The sequence below is a fragment of the Esox lucius genome, chromosome 23 (assembly GCF_011004845.1).
Source record: "Esox lucius isolate fEsoLuc1 chromosome 23, fEsoLuc1.pri, whole genome shotgun sequence".
Lineage (NCBI taxonomy): Eukaryota > Metazoa > Chordata > Actinopteri > Esociformes > Esocidae > Esox > Esox lucius.
The window spans coordinates 13,239,450-13,260,735 of NC_047591.1; the positions used below are offsets into that span (position 1 = coordinate 13,239,450).

General features: G+C 44.7%; 1 protein-coding gene across 4 annotated transcripts in view; it reads right to left on the reverse strand.

Moving 5' to 3' along the window:
* Positions 1 to 21,286, reverse strand: part of ppfia2 (PTPRF interacting protein alpha 2) — a 148,900-nt gene that overhangs the window by 9,608 nt on the left and 118,006 nt on the right. For 3 of the 4 annotated variants that reach the window (XM_013140203.4, XM_020042763.3, XM_020042764.3), the window contains 16 exons: positions 19,043 to 19,153; positions 16,271 to 16,492; positions 15,312 to 15,458; positions 13,406 to 13,540; positions 12,539 to 12,622; positions 12,180 to 12,311; positions 12,025 to 12,087; positions 11,574 to 11,665; positions 10,395 to 10,533; positions 9,340 to 9,560; positions 7,866 to 8,103; positions 6,941 to 6,970; positions 6,589 to 6,716; positions 5,961 to 6,145; positions 5,618 to 5,702; positions 1,593 to 1,674 (listed from right to left, as the gene is read on the reverse strand). In XM_013140203.4, the coding sequence (XP_012995657.1) occupies positions 1,593 to 1,674; positions 5,618 to 5,702; positions 5,961 to 6,145; positions 6,589 to 6,716; positions 6,941 to 6,970; positions 7,866 to 8,103; positions 9,340 to 9,560; positions 10,395 to 10,533; positions 11,574 to 11,665; positions 12,025 to 12,087; positions 12,180 to 12,311; positions 12,539 to 12,622; positions 13,406 to 13,540; positions 15,312 to 15,458; positions 16,271 to 16,492; positions 19,043 to 19,153 (2,094 nt within the window). Of the gene's footprint in view, positions 1 to 1,592; positions 1,675 to 4,166; positions 4,173 to 5,617; positions 5,703 to 5,960; positions 6,146 to 6,588; positions 6,717 to 6,940; positions 6,971 to 7,865; positions 8,104 to 9,339; positions 9,561 to 10,394; positions 10,534 to 11,567; positions 11,666 to 12,024; positions 12,088 to 12,179; positions 12,312 to 12,538; positions 12,623 to 13,052; positions 13,140 to 13,405; positions 13,541 to 15,311; positions 15,459 to 16,258; positions 16,493 to 19,042; positions 19,154 to 21,286 lie in introns of all 4 variants that reach the window. The other variant, XM_020042762.3, reaches the window with a different exon arrangement.

Here is a 21,286-nt window from a genome sequence, read left to right on the forward strand (position 1 = left end):
TCCTTTGCAACTTAGCTGCATTGTAGCTCAGATCTTAAACCTACCCTTAACCTTTCCGCTAAAATTAACGCAAAACCAAAAAGATAATTTCTGTTCATGACTTTCAACATATTTGATGGTACAATAGGCTGTAGACCATTTTAACTTGATATAAAATATACCTGTGTTAAATCCAGCAGCAGAATTGCAATTTATTCCACTATCAAACTAAACAATTGACCTTCCATTTGTAATAATCAGTAATAATCATTTTTCATTGCTTACAAAAAGTTTGCAGAATTACAATGATTATCATACATTTTTTGGTACATTATGCATTAATATGAAGGCTTAGCTTTTGTTGTTGGCATGTTTTGCATACGTTTTATTTTTTTTATCATGCCAACAAAAAAAACATGTTGGCAATATAAAATGGTTTTGATATGAACAAGCCATCTGCCTCATTGAAAGAATTGAGCTGTGTTAGCCTCTTTGCCTAGAATTCAATTTAAGTTACTCCAGAAATGTTTGTCATTCTTTTTTCATCATACATTTTTGTTACATGGTGTAGTTTATTTCTTCTATTTGTTAAATGTGGTTATGTCATTTTGAAATGTACTGTATGTTTGCCAATCTGTGGTACTGCCAGACTTATTTGCTATTCCCCTTGCCTCATCTCTTTCATTTCTATCCTTGAGGATTTTGCAGTTGTCAGTTTTATGATGTGCGCATGCTTTTCAGTGCCTGGACACCACTTATCCATGGCATATTGGCAAAATACCACAAAACCTAGAGATGCCTTATTGCGATTATAAAATGGTTACCAATGCAGTTAAAGTGATGTGATGTCATACCCATGGTACATGGTTTCTCATAAACCGGGTGGTTCAAAACATGAATGCTGATTGGCTGATAGCCATGGCATATGAGCATACACCATGGATATGACATAACATTACTTGTTAATGCTCTAATTGCACTGGTTACCGGTTCATAAATGCAATAAGACATCTCAGGGTTTGTGGTATATGGCCAATATACCACATCTAAGAGCTGTTTGTAGGCACAACGCATTGCAGAGTGCCTGGTTACCTCTCATGCCTTAATCTTTACATATACTGTACCATGGCTATCAGGCAATCAGCATTCAGGATGCAAAGCGACACGTTTTTAATGATCACCATGTCCTATGGGTGAGAATACTGATCTTAATCAGATTTCTGGTACACAAATAAAGATGTGGTCAAAATATCTGGATGATGTAGATTCCTGTACTGTTTCTAACTGCCTGGTGGGTTGAAAGGTAGAAACTTGATTTTAGAGGACAGCTTGATGACAACAAGTCAATATTTATGTCACCCAGAAAAACATATCTCTGTCAATATCGCAGGCATTTTAAACGTAGTGTCCTACTGCTGACCTTGGGCACTCAGCGGTCCACAGCAATTCCCTACAAGAATAGTCAATGGTAAAATATGAAAGGGGCTTTTGTGTGTCATGTGACTGCCGAATGTGAATGATGGAGGACTAAACCACCACGTAGGTGGAGAATATTACTGACTGGGGGGTCGTGTATATCCCAGAGGATGAGGCCAGGGCAGTGTAGTGCCTACCTCCAGCCAGGCCACCACCGTAGGCCCATCCCATTGGGCGAAAGGTAAGCCCCTTTTCCTCGCCTCTTCCAACAGCTCATGTCTGAGGACAGGAGCAGAGATGTGGGATTAATGCACCGCACACTCACTGAAATGCACGCATATAGATGCGCGCGCACAAGGCACTAGTAATGCAAGGAGAGTCTGTGTGGGTGTGTATACTGCACAGTACCACATGGTTTATCTTTCCAAGCCAGAGATTTCCAAAAGGGCAAAGCCTTATCATCCATTCATCTTCACACACACTGTCTGTGAAAGGGGTGCTCTCTCGATCGCTGCCTCTTCCCCAATCTCTCCCGTCCACGTATCGCTCCAAATCTCTATCTGCTTCTGCCCCTTTCCCTGCCTCCATCTCCACCCATGTCTCTCTCTGCTTCTGCCCCTTTCCCTGCCTCCATCTCCACCCATGTCTCTCTCTGCTTCTGCCCCTTTCCCTGCCTCCATCTCCACCCATGTCTCTCTCTGCTTCTGCCCCTTTCCCTGCCTCCATCTCCACCCATGTCTCTCTCTGCTTCTGCCCCTTTCCCTGCCTCCATCTCCACCCATGTCTCTCTCTGCTTCTGCCCCTTTCCCTGCCTCCATCTCCACCCATGTCTCTCTCTGCTTCTGCCCCTTTCTCTGCCTCCATCTCCACCCATGTCTCTCTCTGCTTCTGCCCCTTTCCCTGCCTCCATCTCCACCCATGTCTCTCTCTGCTTCTGCCCCTTTCCCTGCCTCCATCTCCACCCATGTCTCTCTCAGCTTCTGCCCCTTTCCCTGCCTCCAACTCCACCCATGTCTCGCTTTGCTTCTGCCCCTTTCCCTGCCTCCATCTCCACCCATGTCTCTCTTGGCTGCCTGCCTCTCTCTGCCCATCTCTTTGCTTCTACCGCTGTCTGCCCATGTCTCTCCATGCTTATGCCTCCCTCTCTGGCTCTCCAACTTATGATTTGGTCCAGTGGCACACCTTTAAGGGACTGCTGGGTTGCTCACCGAAGCCTGACTTTGAGCTGTTAATCTGAATAAATACTATCTCTGTCTCTGCGATGCAGCTTTGACTATATGATTTCTAGTGAGAGACTAACTACAGAGAGTGTTTTTATTGTATTTTTTGACTGATAAATTTAGCCTTTGAAAAACCTAGCCATTCAAAGGGTGAATGTCGTTTTTTTTTTGGTTATCTGTTGCTGGGATATTTATAGGGATCTTTATTTACATTTGGTGACATTTGGGCAGTTTTATTTTTTGTGAGTGGCATACTTTTGTGTGGCAGTGGAAAGGTTCAATAGGAGAACTAAGATGGCCTGAGTGAAATTGAGTTACTCATGCCGAGCCCCACTTTGAGAGCTGTGCTAAGCACTCCCGCTGCCCCACTCAACTCAAAGAAAATTGCACCTTATCGTGAGAGAGCAGAGGAAAGCAGATAGATGTTCTCTTTACTTCCTCACGCCACGGGCAATTTCTTATATGCTGATTCCTGTGACGCCAATTCTGTTAGACCAAGTGCAGGACAGAGAACTGATGAACAGTGTATATTTTGGATGCTTGTGTGTCCGTTTTACCGCTGTATGCACACTGCTAATTAATGCAGTTGTGGGTTGGATGGTTGAAGGGCATACAGTGCAGAACAGAACCAGAAAGGCTCAACTCCAGAGACATCCAAGTGTGGACTCTCTCTTCCTGAAGAGGGTATATATTATCTGAGTTGAGCTTGTCAACACATCGAAGAATCTGAAAAAGGAGCCCGTTGTGCTGACAAGTACACTCACACTGGCATGTACACACACGGAGAACATGAGCACACATGTTCTACACAGAGAACATCCTTATTCATGAGAGGCGGAAACTAGTCCTTCCAACGAGAGAGGGGTCAACATGAAGCGTACCGAGGAGAAAGCACGTGACACATTATGAACGGAACTACGTCCGAAGGCCTCAGTTCAACGAAAGGGCACTTGAATACGGCACACAGAGCCTGCCCTGACCGACATGGGACGTCATCGGAATCCATCGGCATACGAATGTTTTTTTCGCCATTCAACACAACATTATGTTCAGGTCAGGGTCTTTGTCATGATCTATACATTCACTGAACATAGCTGGGAAGGGAAGGAAACAGTTATGACAAAGAAAAGACAACCAGATTTTGACACCCCATAACCCGGTATCAGAACCGGTTATTTCTCACATATATATACAGTAAAGACACAAGTGGAGGGGGGGGGGGGGGGGGGGGGGTGTTGGACAGTCCAGGAGTAAAAAATCAACTCCACTGATGACTGATGGCACACATTCTTTATCCAGCCAAGGATGCAGCCGCCACTGCACTCTGAGGGAGAAACAGTTTATACGGTAAATGTGAAGATAGAGAACAAAAGAACGAACCAAAGTAAGAAAGAAAGAAAGCAAGGGGGTCATTAACAGCCATAGAGGACGGTGGCATCTGCTTTGGCACCGGCCGTCGGGAAGGGGGCAGACTGACGGACAAGAGAGGCGGACAGACAGGGCACAGGGCCGACAATGGAGATGTCCAGGCGTCACAGCGTCACAACTTACCCGCTCCTTTAGTCATATGATGAGAGGGAGGAAGAGTAGGGGAGAGGGAGGGGTGAGAAAGTGACGGGAGACAAGAAGTGCACAAATGTTAATGAGTTAACAGCACCGCACTCCGCCCCTACCCCCCCCCAAAAAAACACATAGGAATGCACAGACACGCATGCACACGCACAAATCAAAAATGCACACACGGATGTGCACATTCACACCGCGCACGCGCACACGCACGCTGCGGAATAGAGAACAAGTGTCAAGTAAATACGTGACAAGACTGATGTCGGAACAGAATAATGACTGTAAAATGACAAGTCAAAGAGTAGATTAGGTTAGCAAAAGAAAGGCCACTTTCTTCTTCTCTTTGGTCGATGCAGCTCTCGCCGCATCGCGTGCAGGCAGTGCAGAGATAATGCACTCAGAATGGGGCAAGACACCTCCAATGCATTGTTCACATTCTTCACAGGAAAAAAAACCAAAAAAAAAAAAACAGCCGGATGTCAGACACTCACGCACACAAAACAGCAATGACTCAAAGAACGATCACGATATTGACCAGGCTGAAAATGGAAATTCAGGCAGTTCAACAGCATGCACTGGACGAGGGCGTCAAGATGCAAGGCGATCCAGTTCCTGGAAAACCGGAGAATCCAACGCAAAAAAAAAAACTCCCAACACATTTGTCATAAACCCAATACCTTCTACTGATCATCTGTAGGGGTGTGATTATTATTATTATTTTTTAGGACAAGTCAATGCTCGTGTACACAACGAACTAGTCATTTGGCACTGGTAGACAGACTACACGCCCAGTTGAAAGGAAATTAGACTTGCACACGCTAACCCCCCGCCCATTTGTGCCTGTTGAAAGCGGTAGTATATTGGTAAAACAAAACCATAAACTAAATTGTAGGTGTTTTTGTGTGACATGAATAGGCTTCGAACCAGATCAATAGTGACTTTGACGTGTGTGTTTGGTTAGGGGTTGGTCCCTGCTGCATGTTTATCCATGGTTTTATAAAAGGTATTGATCCCTTCTCTGCAGAAGAGTGGACTAAAGTATTGGAGATGTTTCCTCTATTGAGCCACATGGGCAATTGCCTCCCTCACAGGGAAAGGGCTAATGAAACCCCACAGGGATTCCCAACCAACCACTGTGCAAACGGTCAAAGGTCAGAAAACAGGATAATGATCTCTACTCAGCTTGACTATGGACAGGCACTGGGGGGGGGCGGGCGGTTCTGTCTGGCCCATAACAAGGCCTGTGCATCATAAACCAATAACACAGCATTGTAATGTGCGGTAGGTTAATAGAGCTGGTTGCTGGTATGCAGGACAATTTGTGTGCGGACACCTGCATCGTTTCTCTTCTGAAGGGAGCCAACGTTTTCCCCCTTTGAGTTAAAGGAGGCGTTGGCAGGTGTATGAGGCAGGAGGGTGGCAGTGGGAAAACGTACTTCTTTTTCAGCCGTCGGTCCTTCTCAGCCTGAGTCCCCAGCTTGCCCACAGCCATGTCCTGGCCCAGGTCGGAATCAGACACACCTGCGGGAGAGGGAGAAGGAGATTGTACTCAACTGAGCAGTACGCGCTAAAAATCTCCATACAGCACTACAGCATTGAGGCAAATTTAGGCTTTTTCAAATGCGTAGAAGACCTATCCACTTCCCTCACAGGACAGTTGAGGCGTTGGAGTATAGAGGTGCCAGGTAATAACTCCCTGGGCGACAACATAATACAGACACATTAACCCAAATCTTGAACCGGTTTAAGCGCGGAGAGGAGCTGTGAATAGACCAGTACCTTGGCTCTGCCCAATGGCCTCCCTGTGCGCATGCAGCTGTGCCAGCCTGGTCTTCTCCTTCTTGCCAAACAGGCGTCCGATGGAGGATTTGATGCCTTTCTTCTTGGGCTGCTTGTTGATGGAGTCCTGACTGCTGGCTACACTGCTCAGGGCACTGGCTTCTGCTTCCAGACTGGCAGCAATTCTGAAAACACACAGAGTCGACAATAACGGCCCTCTAAGTGACCCGGCAGCCGGAAGCACTGCATCCCATGTCCATTACGTGGCCGTGCCATGCCCACAAAGGGCAGCGAGAATTGGCCTAGTCTAGGTTGGAGGAAGGGAAGGGCGGCGAAGAATTGTCAGATTGTGCCCTAGTCACTACTTTTGGGCATTAGCCCTGAGGTGCTAACTTTCTGGCTAAGCAGGTAGTGCGGGGCAATAAGCCGCATTACTTGTTTCGGAGGAAGCATGTCCCGATCTTCAACTCTCCCGAGCCCACCGGGGTGTTTCCAAGTCACATGATTGAATATCATGAAATTGGGTGAACAAATACAGACAATGTAGATACAACTTGTGTAATCGACAATTCCTACAAATCAACCTGAGGAAGAACTAGCTGTGGTGTGTGTTAGAAGTGTAACAAACCCCCGGGCGTCGTTGTTTGAGGAGGCTGGCAGTGTGTGGGTCATGCGTACGGTCCGGGGTGTCGGGGGAGGGGACGTCTCACACTTGATAGTAGCCTTGTCCTGGCCGTCGTCATCAGTGGCTGCAATCTGATCACGAAGAGGTGTGAAGACCCCTGTTAGTGGCTCTTATTATAGTAACATAGCACTTCCCCAGACCTCATCAATCTCCACCACATTTTCTAATAGGAACACTTCTTATAGGAAACGATCAAAGCAATGATACCCAGACCGCAACTATTATCGACAGAGAGGTAATACCAATTGGAAATGTCTCAAAAATGAACAAACAGTATATATCAATGATACTGTACCTTTCTTCTATGTTTCCTCAAATCACTGGGCTGCAGGGTGGAGGAAAAGAAAATAACATATTTCTAATCAATCAGGAATATTAAAGAATCTCCTAAAGGCCTTCTTTTTTTTTTCTTTATTACAGACCACCTGGTTGTAACAAGCCCAGTCAATTACTAATTACACCACCATGCATGGGGGACATTAAGTGATTTGTAAACAATACCACCTACAGTGCCACTATTCATTTTAGGGATCAGTGACATCAAAGGTTCATTCCTCATAAGCCCCTGGGTATTGGCAACATGTATGCTTTGAGAATGCATTCTGGCTGGATTGTGGGAGGTTTTAACAATTTGGAAAATAATAGAAAATTGTTGGTGTTGGGACTTCTGGAGTGACCAGGTGGTCAGAATGTGAAGGTAGATCATGTGTGTGTGAAGTGCAACATTCTGACATAATGTAGAAAAAAAAAATACGCTAAATGGGACAATATAAAGTGGCAAAATGTCAAATGTAGTAAACAAACACCTTAGACCACCAAATCCTACACTACAGAAGAACAAGCCAAGCTCTATGACAAAGAAACAATGCACCCCAGTCAGATAGATTATGCAACTCAATCCATCAAAGCACTGACAACAAATGAACTCCATCTAAATCAAGATGAAAGAAAACCAATACATGCTTTTACAAGTGGCTGAGTTATGGAAATCCAAGCCGTGCTGTCTCTCAGAGCTGCTTTGAAATGTTGGCCACGGTTTTCTGAGGTCACTAGTTCACCATCATTGAGATTATTCTCCATTAGAGCATAATGAATGGCAGCTCAGGTGAAGTACTCCAAAAGAGATAAAGGCATGGCATGCTGAAATTCTTCTCCCAGGCGCTTCACCCGGTCCTTCCCACCAATCCAACCCACACCCTGCCCTGATCCCAGAAGCATACCAAGGTCATAATGCCCATACGCTCCATGTCTGTCGTGCTGCGGTGGTCCAGTTTGGGGGTCGAGTGACCACTGGGCGGGGAGGAGGAGGCCAGGGAGGAGGCAGTGGCCGAGGCGGTTATGGATGCTCCGGGGTGGTGCATGCGAGCCAGGTTGAGACCTTCCAGGCTGACGCTGGCTACACGGTTCTCAATCTCCTCCGCCCGTAGTTCAGTGGACTCCTTCTCCTCCTGGATCAGACTGGGAAGAGGGCGGAGGTTGGCATTTTTGGTAATGAATCATGTTCTGGAGGCAGAACTGCCCCCAAAGGCAGAATTATATGAGATATGGCCAGAGCATAATATCAAAGATATGGCCAGAGCATAGATTACAACTCTAGAGTCACTAAACAGAAGTAGACATTTTAACTGGTTTAGAAATAATCTCTGCCCTCAGCATTAAGGCTACCAATCACAATACTGCCTTTAGAACAAGATTTATGAGGAAAACACAAACCTGCCTAAAGATGTTGGATCTTAATTTGAACTTCAACTTTGACATTTTAAACTTTTCTCTTTGTTAGCAAACCCGACAATTTTTTAAAAATTATTATAATTCACATAATAGTTCATGATTTCCAGTTGCTGCAGGATTATTTTCAAAAATGTTGATCCTAGATTTGTAGGTGTGCTTTTTCTCCTCTCTGTATTTAGGAAACATTTTGATACATTGGAGTTATAAAACACTTTATTACCAGGCTGTTTTTCTTTACCATAGCTAACATAACATGAGACATCTGCTGTTTAAAAACACCATTCACAATACACAGTAGGCACAGAATTTTATTACAGTTTAATTCTATTCCCCTCCCCATACTCAGCCACTAAATATTTAGACAGTATTCTGAGAATTATAAAAATCCCTTGCTCCTTTGTGGTTTCATGGAAATCTCCACTACACTCCCATAGATCATCTCAATTAAAGACACTACACATAAATCATAAAGGCATACAGTATAAATCTAGTAAGACGGTTATTTAATTCCCAGTGCCGCATATATATATGCCATCATAAAACCTTTTTTCTAACTTAGCATATACAAAATACTTTGACCCAAATCACCTTGGTGATGCATCAGCTGTGAATCAAAAAGCTAAATTGCAATTAAGGCCGTAGACAAATTCACTTCAGAACGTCACATAAGCTTGGCTTGTTTATACTGCTGTTAGGCTAATTAACTGACAAGAAGATAATTGCTATAAATGTTCACAAGCAATTAACCAACCGTGGATCTTGAACAAACCAAAAACCATTAGATGCTGTACTGTTATTTCATTTCCAACTGTGTTAGGGTTAAGACTTTACCAATTATGTCAACGACTGTACTAGCAGCAGGAGTTTGTTCTGTCACCTGACCAATCTTGTAAATCTGGCCCTAGTAAATCCTCGGTTCCCTGGACGCAATGACCACTAAGGGCAGAAATAGGGGACCCTCACCGGATCTCCTTGTTGATGGCATCCAGCTGCTCCTGCAGCATCATGGCCAAGGTCTGGGCGTCCGAGTGACCGCCGGGGGACAGCAGGTCCATGGAGCTGAACATGGTCTCCCGGTCATCGTCGTCAATGTCCGACATGTCCGACATCTCACTTTCAAACGGGTGGCTACCCAAGAGGCCTAGCTGCTGAGAGCGCCACTCGTGCTCCCCCAGTGACTTGGCCTGTAGAGGGAGGGCAGAGGGCTCAAAATGACAGAAGTAGTGTACTTACCAAGGGAAGAACGCTTGAGGTGTCCCTCTTAAAACATAACTGGCACACTCCCATATTGTAAAGAGACATTTAAAGCTGTATGTGTGACTTAAAGATGCAGTATGGGACAATCAACCAAATTATATTTTTCAAACATTCCATTTTGGGCTTGATATTTAATAGTTAATATGGAAGGAGTGGTTTTGATGACACGTGGCACAACTAGGCCCAAGCATGACAAACTACACAATTATTGAAGCCTCTTTTTGTCTTGACACTTTTACAATTAGTGGCAAAAAACAATTAGAGCGAATGCCTTGTGCACCAAATAATGCATAGTACAGTATTTGGGTTTCTAAATAATTGGCAAAAATATTTACAACTGATTTCCTTTTTATTAGCAAAAACAATAATACATGACTTTCACCGTCCCTACAAATATTTTAAAACAAACTTCTTAGATTAATGCTAAAATTCATCTTATTTCAGTCTTTCTGACTTATGTTGCAATACTGTTCTGCAACAGTGATAGTTTGTAACAATGATCCTCAAAGACAACGCAAACCAATCACACACTTACTGTACATCCTTTCCAAGTGTTCCCTCTGTCTCGCCAATGTTAAGGGTGTTGCTTCATACAGCCATGGATGTCAAAGACAATGAGGCTCAAATACTTAATCCATAGCGGTTTGAAATCTCTTTGTTTTATAGGTCGGCGGAATAGACCCGGAACTGCTACGATTGCTACTAATGGTTTTACCTCAGCCAGGGCTGACCAGACAAAGAGAGGCTAGTTCCACCCTGACCTTGCTCTCGTCCCTGCGGAGCCCCATGCGGCCTCTCCTGGGCCTGCGAATGACCTTGGCTGACCGGTAGTGGTCTGACTGGGTCTCAGCCAGGGAGCCCAGGGAGTAGCGGAGCTCCCCTGATGTGTCTAGGTGAGACCTGAGAGAGCAAGAGAACATGCATGTCACACATCGTAATAACAGCTTGGTTCAAACTCAAGCCTGCCTTAAATTCCCTTGATATAACCTGTAACTGTAATTATCAAAATGTATGGATAACACTACAATGACAGCATGGTTAAAAGAGAAGTAAAGCAAGCCCATGACAGCAATCCAACCAAACCAAAATGGCCTGTTTTCTGTATATGCACACCTTGTTCCCGATGTTTTACGGTGGGTGTAAGTAAAGGACTCTTTGACGTGTAAAAAGTGTTTTATAAAATATATTTGATTGAATTGATGAAAAATGTAATTAAATCTGATCTGGTTATTTAAAAAGGCCTACTTGTTTATCTAATAGCAAGACAGTGATGCATCAGACAATTAAGGAATCAACAGTCAGTCATTGTGTTATTTTCAACCTGAGGCAAATTGCTTTTCTAATGTGTTGTGACTGCAGAGGAGAAACACGAGATCACGACAGCTACGTGTACTTTCATCACAACATCTAGCCCAATTATTTCTGGAAAGATAGGGCACATTCAGAGGTAGATATTAAAGGAAGCAGATCATTCTACATGGTGATGCTATGAGATGGAGAAATATTCTTAAAATATTTTACATGGTATCTCAGTTGGGAGATCCTGAGTAGTTCAATCCAATTCAAATTTCAATGAGTAGTTGGATTGATTCCTGGGAGACCCACACGTAAAATGAATATGTGTATGATTCTAAGTCACTTGATAAATGAAATATATCCTTTTTGTATTATTGAACAGAGACATACCACATTATTCTGAAGGTTTCAGTAGAAACCTTAAATCAAAGGCACCCCCACAACAAGACACACACATCCACATCCTACCAACCACCCACACACATTTACATCCAACAACCCTCAAACACACACACACACACACACACACATCTACATACGACTGCCCACCCACACACAGACACACACACACACACATCTACAACCCCTCCCCCACCCCCGATTCACCAACACACAAACACAGCATCCTACAAACTCACCCGTACCGTGACAGAGTGGGTTCTGTGAGGGACCCTGTTCTCAGGCGGTACTGGTCCAGCTCTGATCTCAGCTTGTCTATCTCATCAGCCAGATGAGTCTGGGGGGAAGGCAGTAAACAAGGACAACATGAGACGTGCGCAAATCCTCGTCAACTTGCTCATTCATTACTGGAGCTACAAAGCTGGATACGAATTTACATTTCTGAATCATGATTTGACAGCACTTGCTAGTCAGTTCTCGTACTCCGCCTGGTTATGGGTTTCTATCTCATTATCGGTTCCGAGGGCAATGCTATCTTGTGAATATTCAGTGGAGAAGTTGATAAAAAATGAAGCCCTGGGCTCAACACCCAGATCATTATTTCTCTATTAAAAAGCACTTTATTAAACCAACCTCATGTCAAATTCAAAACTTAGGGAGAGAAAACATAATAATTTCTGATATGGGTTGACCTACTTTTTCATGGATTGAATCCTCGTACTGTTTTCTGTAGCTTTCCGAGTCTTGTATTAAAACATTCTGAAACGGGAACGGAAGTATTCAAGTTTTGTGGACAAAATTCATCTGAAAGAAATAAAGCTGTTTGTATGGATATGGTCTCCATGCTTGACCTTCTCCTCCAGAGCAGCCATCCTCTCCTTCAGGTGGAGCTGTAGACGTTCGTTGGACTCTGTGAGGAGTCTGTCCACCGTGTCCGACAGGCGCTTGTTGTGTTCCTCGTTCATTTTTTCTCTCTGTCGAGCCTGAGCGAGACAAAAACACAAGGTGCATGACTTTCAAAGGCTCGATAGTTTGTTTCAACATAGTAGCCAGTTTCCAAACCTGCACTGAAAATGAAACTGAAAAAGTCATATTGCTAGTGCAAAGCCGGTGCAATGAAGCCCATTGGCAGCTCTAGGATGCTGTTAGCATGATGTACTGTAGCGTAGCAAAAACTGGCAGTTTACAACTCCTCCCGTGGGTGACTCACTCTGAGCAGCTCCTGGTTCTTCTCCTCCAACTGGCCCTCCAAGTGCCTCATGCGTTCCTCAATGCTGCCATGGCGCTCCTCCGCCTGCAGGGGGGGCCACCACATAGGAACAGTGGGGAGAAAGGGGGAGGGGGCACAGGGGGCACAGTGACCTGCCAGTTTAGCAGCAATGGAGGGGAATACCAGCACAAAATGCAGGGGCTTCAAGACAAGACAAAGCCAGCAGCCCCCCCCCCGTACTCTGATGGAACAGATAGGTGACAGAGCGTACTGTAGCTAGAGAGGTGGGAGGGGCCAGGTCAGAAGCCATTGCTGCAGTAGTCTACTAGCAATGAGCCCATCAAGTGGCATGCAGCGTTTCCCACAGATTCCACCCGGCCTACAGACACCAAGAAAAGTGACTCCCCACAAACGAACCCAGTACAAATGAATGAAATCAAAACCAGAATGGGAAAACAAAGTGTGGATGTGTTCTAGTAGCTGGCAGCAGTGCTGTGACAGCCCGCGGGGCTACCTTCCTAAGAATGGAGTTCATGTCTTGGAGTTTAGCTTCCATAACAAACAGACAATCATCAGGAGACGAGGCGGTGCTCGAGTCAGACTATGGGACCGTAGAAGAGGAGACACGTCACAGGGTCAGAGGTGACACGTGTGGAGACTACAGACACTACAGACACTACTGACACATAACAAACAACACAGCACTGAACAGTCTCACTGCAGAATACTTTACACGCATCACGATAATAAGATAAACAGTCACCAGTTTGGAAATAGCCTCCCGAATTATGATAGAGACGTTCACATACGGAATGATTTTTCTTTACACATATGTGAGCATGTGTGAATGCATGCGTGGGCCCTCACCTTGGTGAGTGCTGCTATTCTCTGGGCCAGTTCAGCCTCCACTTCCGGCAAGGTCTCAGCCTTCCTCATGGTCTGCTGTAGCTTCTGCTCGGCTAGTTCCAAACGCTCCTGCAGCTGCCTGTTCTTATCCTCCATCTGGAAGCGCACACACACAAGCACGCACACGCGCACACAGACAGGTGACGTATGACCTTAACCCATGTCACACATGAAGGCTGTTATGTCACACCAGGTGCCATTCGAGAGCAGAACGTTGGATCCGAGAATGTGTGGACTTAGAGTGTGTGGACTTGTTAGGACAGTAGTGACACGTTCCACAATATACAGTCTGTATACAGAAGGGATTCGATCTCCTAGACACTGAAATCCGTGCCCTTCCACCACACAGCAAACATAATCCAAGGTGCAGTCACACCAACAAAGTAACACCTGTGTTTTCCAATGGGCCATTTGATCAGAAACTCCCTATTGGTTCCGTTCAGTTTCAGATCATTCCGTTTTCAGAATTTACTTGGCAGTTGTCTTCACCAGGGACAGATGCTCCTGGACACCCATGGCAGGCCAGAACCAGACATGAGACATATGTGGCCTGAGGACCTCAATGTTGGTGGTCTGTGGGCCATGACCAGGGCTCTCTGGGGTCTCACCTTGTTTATACTGTTGACTATCACTGAATGAATACACAGGCCCCACAACCTAGGGGCTCTCGCATTCCATCCTTCCATGTCTCCATCTCCTTTCTCCCTCCCCCTGAGCGTCTTCAAACATTAATGGCCAAGGCCTTGGGGCGTGGCTTTTGGTGTGGCAATAAGTAAAGCCAGATCACTGGGGGTTGGGATGCGATGTGAGTGCTGTGTCCATGGGGAGTTAGGGCTATTTCTGTTTACTCAGATGATGGTGCTAGAAATGGTAATATTAATTCATAATATTCGGATGGAGTTCAAAGCAAGGGAATGGGCGGAATGTCATAAAAAAACAGAGGCCAATGTGAGACAGCAACAGAAAACACTGATCATACATGTATGTTGAAATGATCTGAACACTGACATTACTTAAAGTTTATTATATGAACTGTGTTCTTCTTGCCTAGCAATGTAGATTAATGTTCTTGGGCATCCGTGTGTATGTTCTCTATTGCTTGCCAATTTAATTGTATGAATGTCTGTTTGCCTCGAGCTCTGCTGGTTGCTGTGTATATGTGATTAGTCATTTTCAAAAACTCTCCCGAAATATTCAGGTTACAGAGGTATAACAAACAAATTATATGAGAAGCTGAAAGAGAACACCCCCTAAACATAACCTTATTCTCAACACCAAATATCCCAGTCACAGATGAGAGTTCCAACCATCCACCCACACAACCTCTTCAAGTAATAACATGAAAAACGACTGACCTCAGGCAAATGTTTATTTTTTAATCTACTCCAAATGACTAAAGTTGAACAGAACGTCAAGATGTTTTCATTCAAAACATGACATTTGATTTTGTACCAATTGCTATTTAATAAAAGACGAGACCCAGAAAAATCTAAAGTTGTTGAAAAAAAAAGTACAAAATGAATGTGTTAAAATCAACTTCAGAGTTATAATAGCAGTTGTAAAGTCACTGCTGCCGGCTACAGCTGATTCATTGCAGAACAAAGGAGTTAAAATCATGGTTATAGCATATGGACACTGCCCCTGGGCTTTGTCGGTGGCCTAGCACCATCTAGGGTTGGTGTGGGATAGGATTGCCCAGCCTTGTTGCGTTGTAGCGACTTGTGAAAGGTCAGGCCACTGCAAGCTTAATTGTGGTTGTTGGCCAGCAACTGCATTCTCCTCCAAAGTGTATGTGCCGGCCAGTATTTTCTGGCTGAGTGAGCAGTGGGTTCAGAAGCATAATGGTTTGGCAAAATATGTAACTAACCTGTCTGAGGAAGGCTTCCTTATTGGCTAGCTCATTCTCCAGTTTGTCGCTGATGTCATGTAGTGAGGTGGACTCCCGCTGGGCGCTGAGGTACCGCTTCTCCAGAGTGACAATCCGTTCTTCCATGTCCTCCTTCTGACACATCGCCTGTAGGGACAAGCAGTGCATGTACAATGCACAGAAACACACATACTCAGTAACATTTTACTAATTTAACACATGCTCCCCAGATGCTCTTCAGGAATATGATTTACAATTAGTAGAATTAACCCTTTAAAAGCTATGACCAAGGCTTGATTAATCTAGTGGGTAACCAGGTATTATGATTGTATGGGGACTGAGAAAAATCATACTCCCATAATTGGTTGAGGCTGTCAGTTTGTCTTTCCTGAACTTTTAAATACAATCACAGAGAAACCGTAAACTAATTTGGAAAGCGAATGCCTACTGCTGAAGGAGAAGACTAACCTGTCTGAAGAGACAACAACTCACAATGGGCAAATATCAATAATGTTTTCTCAAAGTAACTAGTAGTATTAGCTAGCAGTACTAGCTAATAGTATTAGCGGGTGTTTGGCCACAACGAGCATTAGTCATCACTGTTGAGTAGCCTTAGCCCCGGGGCTTAGGATTTCTTAATGTGGTTACTACGCGGACCAAGAGTCAGGTTACTAAATGAACAGACACTTCTCATCCAAGTTGGTCCATCTATTATGGTTTGCCTATTGTTCAGGTCGGATAAGGGCTTATCTGAGCTGTCTAGGTTTGCTACCCTGCTCCACACAAATGTACAGTCACCAGGATAGACAGCTTTTCCAATGAACAACTGTCCATATAATCTGACAGAAAATCCTTTAACTGAATTAATTTCCCTAAAATGTGTTGTGGTTGTGTGTACGTGGTGTGTCTCATTTTAAAGAGTGTGTGCTCATCTCATATGAATGTACCTCTCTTCTCACCTCTTTGATGTCCCTCTGGTACTTGGTGCTCATCTCCTCCGTCTTAATGAGGTCCTTGCGGGCGGTGTCTAGCTCCTGCTCCACCTCAGAGACACGCGAGGACAGGGAGGACATGCGCTCCTTCATCTGGGCCAGCTCATAGTTCTGCTTCTCCAGAAGGTCCTGGAGCTCCACCACCTGGCTGGCCTCATGGGCCGACTCCATAGAGCCATTGGACAGACGCTGGGAAACAAGGGGAGTGGGAACGACAGCGAGACAATCAACCAGACATTACTGGATAGTTGGCAGGAATGGGGTCAGCCCACTTCCATTTAGCAAAATCAGGAACTAATTTTAGAATATAAAATCAAGGGGAATTTCCATTATTGAGCTAGAATTTGAGACTCTTAGCATTTCTTCGTGGATTGAGTGAGCTGGAATAAAGGAACAGACTCGAACATCATTATACAGCATTTAAATACCTACTTAAAGATGCTTTATGTCAGTTAAGTGCCATGACACGAAAAGCACGTGGTGACAAATGCAGTACAGAACATGGATGAAGTGTATGAACTATCTGAACTGGACGAGATAAAATACATTTTCATGGAGCCCTCAGGATAACCCTAAACTACTGGGTAAGAAGGTGCTTTAAATCAGATGTTCAGATTCTCTGGATGCATTAACACAAGCAGCCCAATCCTGATCAGGTCAGAAAAATATCAGATGTCAACATATCTGATGTGATTGGTCAACAGAAGGAGCCTCTCTGGGTGTGTGAGAGAGAGCCACTGCAGGCCGTGTGGCTCTCTGGGAGTGCAGCAGTCTTCAGTACAAACAACTGAAAATCCCCTGAAAAACTGCAGACACCAGGACAACGGGATCAACAGCAGCTTTATTACAGCCACAGGCACATGATTATGTATCTTTTTTTTTCCTTGTCATCTCTTTCTATAACCTGTCCCTATCCATCTCCCTCTCCCGTTTCATCTCTTTCCCCTTGTCTCCCACCCCTTCCCCCTCCCCTCCCCCTCCCCATGTATCATGGCCTGGTACCCATCTGTAGCCATCCATCTGCCTGGCAGCCCTAATTGGGGCCCTCTCCCTGCTGCCTGTGATCAATGATTCACAGTGTGAGGTAACGGGCTACACTAAATCAGAACGCCGGTTTTAAAGCCAACACCAACACCCGCGCACACGACTACTCTCGGAGTGGACCAACTTTGGGATTTATCTCCTTAGTTTGGCCTTTAGGGTGGCTGTTTTCCCGGAGATAACAAGTTATACGGCTGTGGGCTCTCAAAATAAAAACCTCATTGCCGAGCTTCAGAAGAGTAGACTCGTAAAGCGTTCAAGGGAGGTACTGGACTTTTGGCCAAGGTAAACTCATCAGAAGAGCCATCTGGCACAGTGGCCATCGTAACAATGCCTTTGGGCGTGATGGATATGGGGTCAAACGTTGTTTCTCTGTGGTTGAAGAATGGTCTGGTAGGACATGAGTTTAGATGTGCCATGGCAGTTTTTGTTCGATACATATTACAGTAGTTGTCGACATATCACAGCAGTGCTGAATTACACTGGGAGTAACGGTTGCTTTTTTTACCATGTCTAGCTTTGGTTTTATCGTTATAGTTGGAATTGATAACTTTGAAAACATCACCACTGGTTAATTGTTCTTGGTTTTTATTATTCATCAGGAAATAGTTAACTATTTCAAAAGACAGCGATACATTTTTTTGGATACATTTATTATACTGAGGCCTCGATAATAATGTATGCGTAGAAGCTGTTGGCACAGAGAGTCAAGTCACCTGTCCAACAGCAGTAGCAGGCTTAGCTCTATGTCCTAGAATGCTGTTCCGTCATGCGACCATATGGCTACATCAAGCTCAACCACATAAACAGACACGCAAACAAACGGGAGAGTGGCGAGGACATTGGCAAGTATCTGCAATTTACTGGAACACCCATCTACCTAGAAGCAGTGAGACAGAGAAAAGTGCTCACCCACCCACCCACCCACCCCGAGCAGGAAGTTACCCGCACATCATCCATGTAATTTCCTTTGGATGGATCCCATGAATACATCATCAAATGTCAGACTGGTGACAGTGAGCGACTCCCCTCTCACTGACCCCACGCGGGGAGGGTGTGCGTGTGTGAGGGGGGGAGGGGGAGGGGGGTGTTCGACCTTCCCCACCCGCCTCAGAATGACAGACCACAAAGAGCTGTCACCCTTTAAAGCTCAAATGAATTGTACACTCCTGACAGTTGGTGGCCATCACAAGCTACCGCACAACCAGCAAGATTCAGCTCACATCCCAACTGAGGCAGACAATGAACTGAATTTGCATTGATGTTTTTCTTGGTTGTTGTTGTTGTGCTGTGCCAGCTTCTATAAGTTGAAAACATGCTGCTGTCTGCATTCTAACTACTGCGCTGTCTTCTGGGAGAATGGAGAAATCCTCCAAGCTTTATCTGATCAGGGTTTCATTCGCATCTTCTAATCCTGAAAGTGTGGACGCATTAAAGGGACACTATTACTGTGGATCCTGGGCCCATTCGTACGCAGATTTATGGGCGCTACAGTGTAATGGAATCTGATGGGGTCATTGACATTACATAACACCTGGAGTAGGGCTGCATTACCGGCTGCTTAATGACATTATCTAGTGTCTGCAAGATAATGAATCATAATTACAAGGAGGTCAGAATGAGCATGAAAACATATCTGGGCAATCCCAAGTGAAAAATTAACCAAGCAAAAGGACAGAAAACGACACGGACGCCCACCTTGCTGTGCGCCTTCTGGCTGGCGTCAGTACCCTCCAGGATGCCCTCTGACCCATCCCCCGACGCCACCTTCCTCTGGATGTGAGCATTCTGCTCCCTTAAGGCCACAATCTGCAAGGTTACAATGACCAGGATTATTACATGCACAGATTCTCAAGTAACACCACAGAGATCAGCCTAGCTGGCGAACACACACCGAACACGCAGCAGTCAGTTCCAGACCATCAGGGTGCTCCGCTATCAGTGCATGAGGTGAATAGGAGTGAAGGTGACACGTCTCACATCTGATTCATCAACACAAACAACGGAAGCCACAGGAGGATAGCAGCTCTACAGATTCCTTCTCAAAGGGTCAAGGGTCAGGATCTTATTCACTTCTCAAAACAAAACAACCTTGTGTTTCCTTCAGATAGCTAGCAGGTGATTTCTTGGTGTTATGTAATACAGCATGTCTGTGTGCACATTTGAGGACCATTGCACTTCTGGCTAAATCATCTTAGGTGGAGACGTGATCGCTCTAATTATCTTATTCAGCCAACTGCAACTTTTTCTTTACTCCGCCTGAAATGTCTGGTTGTCCATCATAATAATGTTGCCAGGGGTAACTAACGAGTGACAGGACTAAGCGTTTTTTTAAGGTGTTCTCTGTCAGGGATGCCTGGTTGTGTACCTCCAAAGGAGGGGGGAAACAGTCTGAGGGAAACAGTTCGGTAAAGACTACCATAACTGACCACATTGTTGGACGATGAAAGCAGCATGGGATGAATTCCTGTATGGGGCCCCATTCACTTCTGATTTAATAATGACTATCCAGTGACAGACCTAAGAGGGAGAGGACGTGATGACTGTTGGGTCCATCTTCCACCGGAGCCTCCCAGTCCTTGTATTTAGGAGAACACATCCACTTCACTGTGTACTTTGAGTAACTGTACTGCATGACACAATACGGACAGATGAGGTGTTATGGGACCAATATGCCAACACTAAAGGATGTTCTTATTCACGGTGCAACACGGTCTTTTTGCTATTATAAACAGGCTATCATTGAATTCATGTTGCTGTCATGCCCAGGATGCACAGTCCCATATAGAGTACCACGGCTTTCAGCCAATCCGCATTTAGGGTTCGAACTAAACGGTCATGAACAGACTGACCATAATGCAGGGAACAAGCTGGGAGGCAGAGAGGGCATGGTGGCGTGATTAAAATGACAGCATGCATGTCTTATAACTGATCACAGGCCAATTCTGCTTTATTGCTGATCACAGGCAGATTCTGTCCGGATTCAGGAAACAAACCTGCCTTCCTTCCCCCGTCAGGGACATCAATATTATAAGGCCCGTGAGAAAGAGGAGGCAAATCCAGGATGGATTTTGTAGCTGCAGCTTATGATTGTCATGAACCTACTGTACAGTACTTTCCAAAGAAAATCTATTTGTGCGACAATACATTACTTATATAGTACGTATTGAATTGCAATAGGGGTTTTCAGTCCTGATCAGGAAAAGCCGCACAGTACATCACTATTAACTGATATTGGAATGTCGTTTCTGTCTACAATAAATAAGTTAAGCCTGATTATTGTATGCTGTGGGAATCCATGTGTCTAGATTCCAGAGAGAAAGACAGAATCATATTTCTCAGAAGAAAATGAGCAGGACAGGGAGGGTGGGACCAGATAACTCAGTAGAACAACACAGTCAAAGAATCAAAGCCAGTTGGCAAGTTATTTCACCATCCGCTCCATTGGTGCTGGGTTCAAGACTTACAGTGGGGAGAACAAGTATTTGATACTTATGTCATGCAATAAAATGCAAATTAATTACTTAAAAATCATACAATGGGATTTTCGGGATTTTTGTTTTAGATTCTGTCACTCACAGTTGAAGTGTACCTATGATAAAAATTACAGACCTCTACATGCTTTGTAAGTAGGAAAACCTGCAAATTCGGCAGTGTATCAAATACTTGTTCTCCCCACTGTAGAGGACATTCAATGACACCTAAAATATTGATTTAAAACGTGACACATAACTGCCTGAGCAAGCACATTTCAGAAATAATCCATAACTAGAAACGCTTCATAAGACGTTACATGAGTTTCATTCTAAGAGGGCAAACAGCAGGGAGGGATTGTCTCACAGTTACAATGGGGACGTCACTTTACATTAAGCCTGGAAATGATCCCAACACGGGGTTGTAGATTTCCTCCACACACAGTGGATCTGTTTACTGTTGCACATT